Raw genomic sequence first — 12,861 nt, 5'->3', positions numbered from 1 at the left:
TCAGGTCCCCATCCCTGCTCCACTCTGTCCTCCTCCTGCTCAGGTCCTCATTCCTGTCACCACCCCCACCCTCCTCCTGCTCAGGTCCCTGCTCCTGTCACCACCACCCCAACCCCCACCCTCCTCCTGCAGGTGGCTCCCCGTGCATCTCCCAGCCCTGCCTCCACAACGGATCTTGCCAGGACAGCATCTGGGGCTACGCCTGCACCTGCTCCCCCGGCTATGAGGGCAGCAACTGCGAGCTGGGTGAGGCCCCGGCCGTCCCCTTCCCCCAGGGCCTCCCTGGGCAGGCGGGCCTCACATCCTCGGCCAGGGTCCCAATGGGCCCCTCCCGGGGTGTAGACACGAAGGTGCCTGTGTGAACCACCATTTGGCTCACCCCAGTGGATTCCTCTCGTCCCAACCAGATTCTCCTCTGGAAACGACACCCGGCAGGGCTGGCAGAATTCTGAGCTGCCCCTTCCAGATGGGTCCCCCATACTTTTCATGCCTGGGCCCCCTCTCCTCCCCACCCCCACCTCAACCATTCACAATCTGCTCACAGGCTGGGGGTCACACACAGGCGTCCTCAGGGCTGGACCTACCCCAGTGGGAGACTGCAGACCAGGAAGACGAAAAGCACATAAACAAATAGCCTTAAATACCCGCCAAATGTCAGTGTCCACAACCGCCAACTACAGCAACAAGTGTGCTCCGTCCTCAGCACCACTGGTCAACTGGGAGCCCCTTTCTCTGGGGAAAAACCTTCCTTCCAGCCCAGCCCTCTCCTCTGAAATCTGGATTTCTGCTCCATCTGCCTCCTTGATATCTCAGCTAGTGCCTTCACAGACATCCCAAATTTACCACGCACCAAAGGGGGCTTTGACCTTCACCCACCTGCCCCTTTCTTAATCTCCTCCGTCTGGGTGGAAAGCCCCCATCCCAGCTGCTCGGCCAGCACTGATGTACACTAACCCCTCCCATCCCACAACTCCTCCTCAAAGCAGCACATTAAAGGGAACAGCCAATGCAAGCCAGCAGAGAAAACAGGCACATGGATTATAGTCCACGTGGAAATACATCCAGGGCCACGTTTTCTAAGGACAAATGGAAGTGCCGTCACTCATGGAGTCTTTTTTAAAAATTTTATTTATTTATTTTTTTGAGATGGAGTCTTGCTCTGTCGCCCAGGCTGGAGTGCAGCGGTGTGATCTCAGCTCACTGCAAGCTCCACCTCCCAGGTTCACGCCATTCTCCTGCCTCAGCCCCCCGAGTAGCTGGGACGACAGGCACCTGCCACCACGACCAGCTCATTTTTGTATTTTTAGTAGAGACAGGATTTCACCGTGTTAGCCAGGATGGTCTCCATCTTCTGACCTCGCGACCCACCCACCTTGGCCTCCCAAAGTACTGGGATTACAGATGTGAGCCACCGCGCCCGGCCTCACTCATGGAGTCTTTAATATGCACATTCCTGAAATATGGAAGTGTGGCAAACACTGACACAACGGGCAACGGTCTGAAGAGAATGAGGACACATGGACCAAAACACCAGAACTCTGTGTGCAAGGCTGTGATCAAATGCCTATTTCCAAGCCAGCATTTCTGGTCTTTTTTTTTTTTTTTCCTTTTCAGCTAAAAATGAATGTCACCTGGAGCGGACTGATGGGTGCCAACACTTCTGCCTCCCGGGACAGGAATCCTACACGTGCAGCTGTGCTCAAGGCTACAGGCTTGGTGAGGACCGCAAACAGTGCATTCCCCACGGTGAGTGCTCAGACCACAGCAGCCTCCGGCTTCCCTGTCCACATCCTCCCTCCTTCTTCTGTAGTACTGGGTGAAGCCCACAGATTTGTGATAAGGAGTTGCCACAACTCAAAGGTGGTCCGCGTCTCCGTGCTGGAGCAATGGCGATGCTAGAAAGTGCAGTTTCTGTCACTTGTGCTTGCTCGGACTACTCTGAGCTAAACCATGAGCACTGTTGGGGGTGGTTTAACTCCAGTCTGTGTGTCTGTGTGAATTATTGCACATTCATCAGCATTAAGGATACGATTATAATGGTTAGTACCACAGCCGGAATTATGCAATGGTTAACACCATAGACAGAGTCCGATATTCACTGGGAAGGCGCTGATTTTTATTCTCATGTTGCTGCTGCAAATGCAGACCAGTGTGCCTGCGGGGTGCTGACCTCCGAGAAGCGTGCACGGGATCTACAGGACCTCCCGTGGCAGGTAATAGAGAGCTCTCTGCGTGCTTCAATTTATTGTTACGACTTTCGCTTTACTTGTCATTTCCTAAATAGAAATATAACGACTAAGTGAATCAGTCATCCTGACTTCGATGGGCTATTATTGACTGCATTGACTAACCTCTATTCACACGTCAAAGTATTTTCTAATGCCAAGTTCATAACTTCAGCTGTCTTCATTGCTTGCCCCAAATACAAAAGGATAGTATTATTTACAGCCCCCAAGACCTTTCCTTTGCAGTTCCAAACTGTTACCAATGTCATTTTTCTCAGAACATAAGCATCTCGAAGTCACAGCACGCCTGGGAAGCGCTTCAGCAATGGGCTGCCCCAACCTGGGGACCTGGGTGTCGCCACAGAGCAGCTGAGTGGCAGCTCGAGCACCAGCTCAGGCACCGACTCTGCTCTCGGCTGCTGGCCTGGCTGACATTCTAGCTTTGTTATTTTGCTCACTAAATTTCTCTGGTTTGGCATTCATTTTTGTTCTCCTTTTCCCTTCCTTGGCTGATTTAGAACTTAACCATTCACTTGTTTTGGGGGATTTTTTTTGGTTTGTTCTGTTTTGTTTTGAGATGGAGTCTCGATCTGTCAACCAGCCTGAAGTGCAGTGGTCCAGTCCCGGGTCACTACAACCTCTGCCTCCAGGGCTCAAGCGCTTCTCCTGCCTCAGCCTCCTGAGTAGCTCGGATTACAGGCATGCGCCACCACGTTTGGCTGATTTTTATCTTTTTAGTAGAGACGGGGTTTTGCCATATTGGACAGGATGGTCTCGAATGCCTGACCTCAAGTGACCCACCCGCCTCAGCCTCCCAAAGTGCTGGGACTACAGGCGTGAGCCTCCATGCCTGGCCCCATCTTCACTTTGTTTATTTAATGGTCACTCTTGACACATAAACATCCATATTCAGCACATGTAAAGTCAGCTATTTCTCCCTCCTCAGGCTAATTCCCAGCACCTCATTCTGGGTCCATTTGCTGTCTGGCCAGTATTTTATTCTTTTCTTGCTTTCTGTATAGCTTCACAAAATGGGTATTACGATTTTTATTATTATGGTTTTATGCTGCCAACACTGGCTTTGATTTACTTACCTCATTTTCCACTTTCCTTGCCTTTCACACCTCTAACACTATTATCTCCTTCTGCCTGAGTACATCCTTCAAAACAGCCTTGTCCAACAGAAACACAATGTAAACCACATAATTTAAAATTTTCTAGTAGCCACAATAAGTAAAAGCATGTGGAATTAATTTTGATAATATATTTCATTTAACCCAATATGTGTCACTATTTCCCCATGTAATGACTATAAACATTATTGAGGCATTTGCCTTTTTCCTTTACACTGAATCTTTGGAATCTGGGGTGAATTCACACTGAGGTGCAGCCCTCACGTCCACATCTATCCCTGGGTGTGGCGGCTGTGTGGATGGCACAGCCTCAGGGGCCCCCTTCGTGAGGGCCTGTGAGTAACAAGCCCCTGAAGTTTCTGTGTGTGACATGCTTCAGTTTCACCTGATTCTTACAAGATAGCTCTGCCCAGCCCACTCTGGCAGCTGCGTGGACTGGGAGAGAACAGGATGGAGCTCAAGGACTTGAAGCCACCCAGCTCCAGGGTGGAAAGGAAGAGACTGAAGGGAGGCAAAGCAGACAGAGTGATGGAAGGCGGGGGTGGAAGCGGGAATGGTCTGTCACCAGCTTCGGAAACTTCCTCTCAATCTGTTATCGTCTTTCCTCCCCAAGCCCTCAAAACAGTTCTTCCTATCGCTGTCTGCCCCACGAGTGAGCTGAGGGTCGGTACTTGGGAGGCCCAGAGTGCAGTGGGGTCCTCCATAGGTGGTGACAGGGTCTGGCCCTACCACCTGCAGGCTGTCTCCAGCTTCCCAGCTTACCCAGCTGAAGACAGGGTGCGGTTCTAGTCTGCAATGCAGCCCTCACACCGGCCAAATATACATATAACCGAGGAGGTGGCGTTCTCTAAACACAGCTGGTGTGTTTAAGACACAGGACATTATTGACTTCGGCAGGCTACATACTATTCGATTTTTACTCCAGTATTATACATTGTTCTGAAGTTATTTAACTGAATATATGGAATTTCCCGAAAACAAACTTTGAAAAGGAGAATAATTAAGTGACCTAGCAGGATACAGGGTTGAAGATTATTTTTAGAACTTCCTTGTTTCTTATATCCTAGGGAAGAAATTTTACTAAAAGTCTGGCAGACTGATGGCCTAAGTGCCGCCTTCTCTCGAACTTGGTTTTATCCCTTTTAAAGTGATGATCTCACCCCCAGAGTTGCAGTGAGGATTACAGAGAATCTTCTTGACTTACGGTAGGCATTCAGCAAGTGGCAGCTATTACTCATAAACACATAAAGAGTTCCAGGAACGATGCCACGGTAAAGTTGAAAACTCTTTTTTACTTTGCCCAGGGCCAGTACCCGTACTACGTGGTACATGCTTTATTTCATTTAATCCTTCAAATGACTTGTTTTCTCCTTTTGCATCCCTGATAATATTGTTTGCTCTAAAGTCCCCTTTGTCTGATACTGATGTAGACACTTTAGCTTTCTAATGATTAGTGTTAGCATTATTTATCTTTTTCCAACCTTCTACTTTTAACCTATTTGTATTTTTATAAAGTACATGTTTAAAAAATAAGGTACATGTTTTATATGTAGTATATAATTGGCTTTCATTTATATCCAGGCTGAAAAATCTCTGCCCTTTAATTGGGCTGTTTAGGCCATTTTACATTTATTATGATTGCTGATATGTTTAGGATTAAAGCTATCATCTTGCTATTTTTTTCTAATCTGTTCTTTTCCCCTTTTTCTGCCTTCTGTTAGATTAACTATACATTGTTAGGATTCTGTTTTCGCTCAGTTGTTGGTTTACCATCTCTGGTTCTCTGTTGGTGGTTGCTTCCCAGTTTGGAGAATACATCTTTACCGTAGCACAGTCCACTCCACCTTCGCCGACGCCACATCCGCTCGCTGCAGCGTGAGTCCTTGCAGCAATCAAACCCCATTCCTCCCCTCCTGACCTGGGTGCTGTTTTTGGAATAGGTCTCACATCCAGAGAGGTTATAAATGCCATGCTATACTTCCATTATTTTTGCTTAAACAGTATCTTGTAAAGAAGTTTAAAGAATAAGAAAAAAAAACTTACATATATACTGGAATGTGGATAAATATTTAATGGGATGTCATAACCTGTTCCAGTATTCCTTGCTGCTTTGTGTAGATCCAGGCCTCCCTCTGGTATCGTTTTCCTCCTGCCTAAAGGATCCCTTTGATATCTGCTGTGCTGTGAGGCGTCTGGGGAAGAGGCCTTCTTGCGTTTGTCTGGAGACGTCTTTGTTCACCTTCATCTGTGAAAGGCACTGCGTCTGGTACAGAGCCCCCGGCCGGCAGCAGCCCTCTCCTCTCTGCACCTGGGCCTGCCCCACGGCCTCCCTGTCTGCCTCATGCCACAAGACGGCTCCTGTCACCCTCTGCTGTTCCTCACACGTCCTTCCCCGTGGCACTTTTAAGGTTTTAAATGCTTTTTAATCTTAACTTTCTAAGAGTTCCTCTATCATGGATTTCGAGTTTATACTGTGTTTTTATTGTTTTCTTCATGTTTCTCGCGCATAGGGTTTGTTGAGATTCTTGGATTTGTGGGCTAATAGCGTTTGTCAAATTTGAAAAATATTTGGTCATAATTTTCTTTTTTTTTTTTTTTTTTGACAGGGTCTCACTCTGTTGCTTGGGCTGGAGTGTGATCACGGCTCACTGCAGCCTCAACCTCCTGGGTTCAGGTGATCCTCCCACCTCAGCCTCTCGAGTAGCTGGGACCGCAGGTGTGCAGCACCACCACGCACAGCTAATTTTTAAATTTCACGTAAAGACGGGGTCTTGCTATGTTGCTCAGGCTGGTCTCAGACTCCTGGGCTCAAGCAATCCTTCCACCTCTGCCTCCCAAAGTGCTGGGATTACAGGCATGAGCCACCATGCCCGACTGGCCCATTATTTTCAGAGATTATTTTTTTCTCTCCTCCTTCTCCCTGCTCTTTTTTGGGAATTTAATTACATGTATCTTAAGCTGTTTGAAATTCCATAGCTCAAGAGATGGTTTGTTTTTCAAAAATCTCCTTTCTTTCCATGTTTTACTTCTGATAGTTTCTGTTGTGATGCCTTCAAGGTCATCGATCTGTTCTTTTGCAATGTGTAATCTGCCATTCATCCTGGTCAGGGGATGTTTAACCTCATACATTGTAGCTGTCATCCAAAAATTTAATTTAGGCTTTTAAAAATACATATTTTTGTCTCTACTTAACTTTTTGAATATTTGGACTGTAGTTACAATCACTGTTTAATTGTCCTTGTCTACTAGTATCTGTCAGTGCTGACTCAGTTTTGGGAGACTCTCATTATGGGCCACATGTTCCTGTGTGTTTGTATGCCTGGTGATCCGTAATGGATTTCCAGACATTGTGAATTTTATCTTGTTAGGTGCTGAATATTTTGTGCTCTATACATACACTTGGATGTTGTCCTGGGACTCAGTTAAGTTGGAAATACTTTCATCCTTTGGCATACTGCTCTTAAGATTTGTCAGTAGGACCAGGGCAGCGCTCAGTCTACAGTTATTCTGAGTACTGAAGTGAAACCCTTCTGTGCATCCTGCCCCGTGCCCCCGAGTCAGGGATGTTTTAACTCAGCTGGTGGAATCGCTATTCCCAGCCTGTATGAGTGTCTAGCACGGGTCCCGCTCACCCTCCTGAGTGGTTCTTTCCTGGCCATTATTAGTCTCCACGTGCACACGTGATCACCACTGCTCTGCTGAAAACAGCTACGCATGTGGCCATCCTCCAGCATTCTCTACCAAGCTCTCTCCTCTGCAGGACTCTGTTCTGCAAACTGCAGGCACTGTGGCCTCGCTGGGCTCTCAGCTTTCTCTCTTCAATTTAGCGAGTTGGCGGGGCTCCAACTGAGATGCTCTGTCCTGCCCTGTGCCAGGGAAATTCTGGACAGTAGCTGAGACAGTTGTTTCTTGGGGATTACAGTCCCTGAAAACCATCATTCCACAGATTTTGTCCATGTTTTGCTTCAGGTGGGAGGGTAAATCTGATTACTGTTCCCTCACCTGGGCCGAAAGGGGAAGTGCCGGCCCCATTTAATCCCTGAGCAAATAAAAGCTTAGATTGTCAGCAATTCGCTAACAATCCTGTAGCCATTTGAGTGCTGGGGCAAGATTCAAATACGGCTGTCTGCCTTTGGAGTCCATATCCCTAACCAGTAGACTTTACTGCCCCAATCCTGCAAACTGTCAGCAGCTATGTATTGCCTGTTTTGATTTTTAAAGGTAAAGTTAACAAATGCCGAAGGAAAAGACTTCTGTGGTGGTGTTATAATACATGAAAACTTTGTACTGACAACAGCAAGATGTTCACTGTTACACAGGAATATTAGTGCAAAAACATGTAAGTATTTTATCATGAGTTTTTATAAAACCACATTGGAAATACACTGTTCTGTGTAAGAATGAAATGAAAAATTTAAAACTGGACTGTTTGTTTCTAATGCAACATAGAACTGAATTTACTGTCAATACAACTGAGATACTTATAAACTCAGGAAGCACATGCAAAATACCTAGCACACACCGGGGCCGGCGATGGGCAAGCGCTAACTCACACTCAGCAAGGGAGGAAATCGCGACGGGCAGGTGCTAACTCACACTTGGCAAGGGAGGGAATCACAGCCTACTAAGGATGACTTCTTTTCCCACTGAAATCAAGCAGTTGTGGCATAACAGATGGGTAACTGACTACAAATCAGAAGAATGGGGCTTGAATCCCTCAGCAGTTGAGACCTTGGGCTGAGACAGTGGCCTTTTCATTGGCTTATCTGTGCCTATTTCTTTTTTTGAGACAGAGTCTCACTCTATCCCCCGGGCTGGAATGCAGTGGTACAGTCTGGACTCACTGCAAGCTCCGCCTCCCAGGTTCAAGCGATTCTCCTGCCTCAGCCTCCCAAGTAGCTGGGATTACAGGTGCCGCCACCGTGGCCGGCTAAGTTCTTTGTAATTTTGTAGAGATGGGGTTTCACCATGTTGGCCAGGCTGGTCTCGAACTCCTGACCACAGGTGATCCACCTGCCTTGGCCTCCCAAAGTGCTGGGATTACAGGTGTGAGTCACTGCCCCCGGCCATGTGCCTATTTCCTTATCTATCCAAACACACAATAGTTTCTACCCCATCGGGAGGCTGCAAAGTTCCATATTAACCTGTCAACACGCTCTATAATGACTCTGAAGAACCTCAACATAAATATGTTTTTACTCTTCATCCTTAATTTTTTTTTTTTTTTTTTTTTTGAGACAGAGTCTCACTCTGTCGCCAAGGCTGGAGTGCTGTGGCACGATTTCGGCTTACTGCAATCTCCACCTCCTGGTTTCAAGTGATTCTCCTGCCTCAGCCTTCCGAGTAGCTGGGACTACAGGCGTGCACCACCACATCCCACTAATTTTTTGTATTTTTAGTAGAAACAGGGTTTTGCTATGTTGGAAAAGCTGGTCTTTACTTCTGGCCTTAAGTGATCCACCTGCCTCGGCCTCCCAAAGCGCTGGAATTACAGGTGTGAGCCACTGCACCTGGCCCTTCAATATTTTTCAATCAACAAAATAACCTGAAAACCACTTCTCAACAGCCAATGTTTGATTGGCCTGGAGAAGTTCCACATCACTGCTCCCTACTTTTTAATCATTTCACCACACCTCACTGTACTCCAAAATAGAAGAACTGACCTTGACTGTTTTTAAAGGCCGTGGCACTTGGTTGCAATCATGCAATCTGTGAGTGGGCTTTCTGTCCACCGAAAGGGACAGTGTCCACACCACGGGGCAGTGAGCCTGCGGGTCCTCCAGGGTCGGTCTCTCCCTCCTCACGTGGCTCACTGAGAAGCTCATTTCTGAGCATTATGTCACCCTTGAAAATCAGACTAAAGAACTGCTGATTGTTCGTGATTTCAGATTTTAACAGAACGAGCCAAGACCCACTGATGATCAAGATAACGCGTGCTCATGTGCACATGCGGTATGACGCAGACACGGGGGAGAATGACCTGTCACTGCTAGAACTGGAGCGGCCCATCCAGTGCCCTGACGCGGGGCTCCCCGTGTGCACCCCTGAGAAGGACTTCGCTGAGCACCTCCTCATCCCGCGCACTGGGGGCCTCCTCAGCGGCTGGGCACGCAATGGCACTAACCTGAGCAACTCGCTGACCACACTGCCTGTCACACTTGAGGAGGGGGAGGAGTGCGGGCAGGTCCTGAATGTGACCGTCACCACCAGGACCTACTGTGAGAGAAGCAGTGTGGCGGCCGTGCACTGGATGGAGGGAAGTGTGGTCACCAGAGAGCACCGAGGCTCCTGGTTCCTCACAGGGGTCCTGGGCTCGCAGCCAGCAGGAGGGCAGGCTCGCACGGTCCTTGTCACCAAGGTCTCCAGGTACTCACTCTGGTTTAAACAGATCATGAACTAACTGAAACTCAGCCAGAAAGAACACAACCTGAAGTGGGATTCCAAGCTTGCACTGCCACCATGGAGAGCACTGAAACTTCACCACACGCTTAGAGGCCGTCACAGTCCCGGGCCACCCGCTCAGCCCACGGAGCAGCAGAGCCGCCACTTGCTGGGCTATTTACCGAGCACTGTGACCTTTCTTTCCCTGGATCTCTTTATCTCAATAGAGACCTTCAGAAAAAACATGAGATGCATTAAATAATAAAATAAGATAATCTGTCAGTCATAAAACAGTCTGGTTTCCAGAGCATCTTTCCTTCTCCAAGTCCAGTGTTCTCTGTGCTCAGGGAACAGCCACCCCGGCCTGCACACAGGCGAGTGTGTTCTGGTGCAGAAGCCGCCGCAATCACTGGTTACAGCAGAAAGTGACCTCCTCTGTTGGTTCACCAGTTGCCTTGGGGACTGAGGACCATGGCTCAGAGCAGCAGCAGCCACTCGAAGCAGGTTGGCAATGGAGGAGAACGATCCTGGGGGTACCTCAGAGAGGCAGCATTAGAGGAAAGGGCCAGGGAGCATGAGAGAGGCTGAGGAGGCATGCCAGCGTCTCACGGGGTTGTGCACCAGCCCTTCTCTGGGAGGGTTCCCACAGAAGGTTCCGGGGCCCCGGGTCACGGCTAAGCACTGAGTCCCAGCTCTCTGCTCATCCCACCAGGTGGCTCTTGGACAAGTGCTCCACCTCTTCATGCCTCAGGGTCGTCCAGGGTGGAGTCGCAGCGCCTCACCACTGGGCTGATGGGCAGCTAGGGCGACGCTCAGCACTGCTGCGGCTCGAGTGTGTGTCCCTTCAAAACTCTGAAACTGGAACTTACCCCAAGATGACGGCATGGGGAGGTGGGGCCCTCAGGAGGTGACCAGGCCATGAGGGCTCTGCCAGCCCCTTCCATCTCTTCTCCCACGCGAGGACGGTGCAGCAAGGTGCTGCCCTGGAGATAGCCCTCAGCAGACACCAAATCTGCCGGCGCCCAGATCTGTGAGAAATGAGTTCCTGTCGTCACCATGAGACTCCATGGTATTTTGTAGAACAGACCAGGACAGCACGTGCTGAATCACAGTGACCACCTGCTGTCATGAAGGCTGCAGCTGCAACCCAAGTACCAAAGACAGAGCTGCAGTCCAGCCCCCAGGGAAACTTCCTTGGAGACTGGAGCTCCTAGCGGGGTCTGAATTTGCACTGAAATGGACAGAAATGGTGTAAATGTTCACACTTTCACTCTGACTTAGTAAAGGAGGGGACACAGCTGCTTCTCCACCAGTGTCCTTGAGCGACACAGAGCTCCCAGGGGCTGCCTGTGGGAGGTGGGTAGACAGGGGCCGCTCAGCTCAGGCAAGGGGGAGGGCCAGCGGCAGGCGCCTCGGCCAGCAGAGCCTTGTGGAGGAGCACAGAGGACTTTTAAAAAGGGGACTGAAAATGTAGGCAGACAAATATTCTCTTGAGTTGAAAACAATATACCTATCACTTGGGTTTTTAAGCCTTACTGTTCTTCAGCACACTCTCTTTCATTTACTCTTTAATTCCAGAATTAAACTTCTTTTCTCCAATCTGCAGATGAAATGGTCCATTTCTCTGAAAGGACCTTGGCAAAAAGCAACACTGTAATTTAAGGCAAATTAATGGGGAGGGGAGTTTAAAATTCACTAGGGTGAGTTTTAAAGTCTTAGTGAACTTTGGTTGTATTATTCTCAAACTACAATAAGGTAATTAAGTCACTGCTTTAAATGCCTACTAATGATTTTAAAATCAGCTAATGAACATGGCAGGCTTTCTGTACATAATGCTGCAGAAATGTCTGCAATCTTGCTTCTGGTACTTCTATTACAAATTTGGATTTACTAAACTAGAGTGGAAGCCCTGCTTGAAAACTATTTCAGGCCGGGCGCGGTGGCTCACGCCTGTAATCCCAGCACTTTGGGAGGCTGACGCGGGTGGATCACGAGGTCAGGAGCTCGAGACCAGTCTGACCAACACGGTGAAACTCTGTCTCTACTAAAAATACAAAAAACAAAAATTGCCAAGTGCGGTGGCTCACGCCTGTAATCCCAGCTACTCAGGAGGCTGAGGCAGGAGAATCACTTGAACCTGGAGGGCAGAGGTTGCAGTGAACCGAGATCATGCCATTGCACTCCAGCCTGGGCAATGGAGCAAGACTCCATCTCAGAAAAAAAAAAAGAAAACTATTTCAAACACAGCTGGGCAGAGGCAAAGCATACGAAGACCCTCCCTGCATAATGGTGAAATCTGTGAAATCAGGGACAATCAGAGAAAGCTACAGGCCCAGACTGTCAGCAGAGACATGAGGGGCCTTCGAAATGAAAGAACTACTCTACTGGTGTTTCATGACACGCTTAGAAACCACACCATAAACAAATCTAACAAAACAATAAAACTCAAGAAAACGGAAGCTAGCTATGATGACTTTGTTTTCCTTGTTTTTTGAGACAGGGTCTCTGTCTGTCACCCAAGGCTGGAGTGCAGGGCACGATCCTAGCTCACTGTGGGCTCGACTTCCTGGGCTCAACTGACGCTCCCACCTCAGCCTCGACTACAGGTGCCACCACCATGCCCAGCTCATTTCTGTATTTTCTGCAGAGATGGATTTTGCCATATTGCCCAGGCTGGTCTCGAACTCCAGGGCTTAAGCAATCTAACTGGCCTCAGCCTCCCAAAGTGCTGGGGTCATAAATGCGAGCCACCACGTCCAGCCTGTGATGACGTTTTAAAAGGACCAAACAAGTTTACACTTGGGCAGAGATTAAGTCCAACATCTGAATCCATGCAAACACACTGATATATGCCCACATGGACACCCATGAACTTGAATGCTGCCATGCTGGACGTAGGCCTTGATATGTTTTGGCTCTGTGTCTCCACCCAAATTTCATCTCGAATTGTAATCCCCAGGTGTTGAGAAGTGACTGGATCATGGGACGGCTCCCCCATGCTGTTCTGGTGATAGTGGGGGAGTCTAACGAGAGCTGATGGTTTTAAAAGTGGCGGTTTTCCCTAGGTGGTACCATTCAGGACATAGGCATGGGCAAGGACTTCATGTATAAAACACCAAAAG

General features: G+C 48.5%; 2 protein-coding genes across 5 annotated transcripts in view; one reads left to right on the top strand and one right to left on the bottom strand.

The window, feature by feature from the left end:
• Positions 1-10,030, top strand: part of PROZ (protein Z, vitamin K dependent plasma glycoprotein) — a 15,944-nt gene extending 5,914 nt beyond the window's left edge. Inside the window, exons 6-10 of the mRNA XM_031934957.1 lie at positions 133-246; positions 1,615-1,746; positions 2,146-2,213; positions 7,580-7,697; positions 9,247-10,030. Of these exons, the coding sequence (XP_031790817.1) occupies positions 133-246; positions 1,615-1,746; positions 2,146-2,213; positions 7,580-7,697; positions 9,247-9,758 (944 nt within the window). The 3' untranslated portion in view covers positions 9,759-10,030. The remainder of the gene's footprint in view (positions 1-132; positions 247-1,614; positions 1,747-2,145; positions 2,214-7,579; positions 7,698-9,246) is intronic.
• The window catches only part of PCID2 (PCI domain containing 2), a 46,956-nt gene continuing 35,228 nt past the window's right edge, over positions 1,134-12,861 (bottom strand). For 2 of the 4 annotated variants that reach the window (XR_003306714.2, XM_026447163.2), the window contains one exon: positions 1,134-2,276. The gene's annotated coding sequence lies outside the window, so the exon portion shown is untranslated. Of the gene's footprint in view, positions 2,277-10,023; positions 10,768-12,861 lie in introns of those variants that run through there. The other 2 variants (XR_003306715.2, XM_026447162.2) reach the window with 2 other exon arrangements.

The sequence above is a fragment of the Piliocolobus tephrosceles genome, chromosome X (assembly GCF_002776525.5).
Source record: "Piliocolobus tephrosceles isolate RC106 chromosome X, ASM277652v3, whole genome shotgun sequence".
In the NCBI taxonomy this organism is placed as follows: Eukaryota; Metazoa; Chordata; class Mammalia; order Primates; family Cercopithecidae; genus Piliocolobus; species Piliocolobus tephrosceles.
This window is presented reverse-complemented; position numbering and strand designations above follow the sequence as displayed.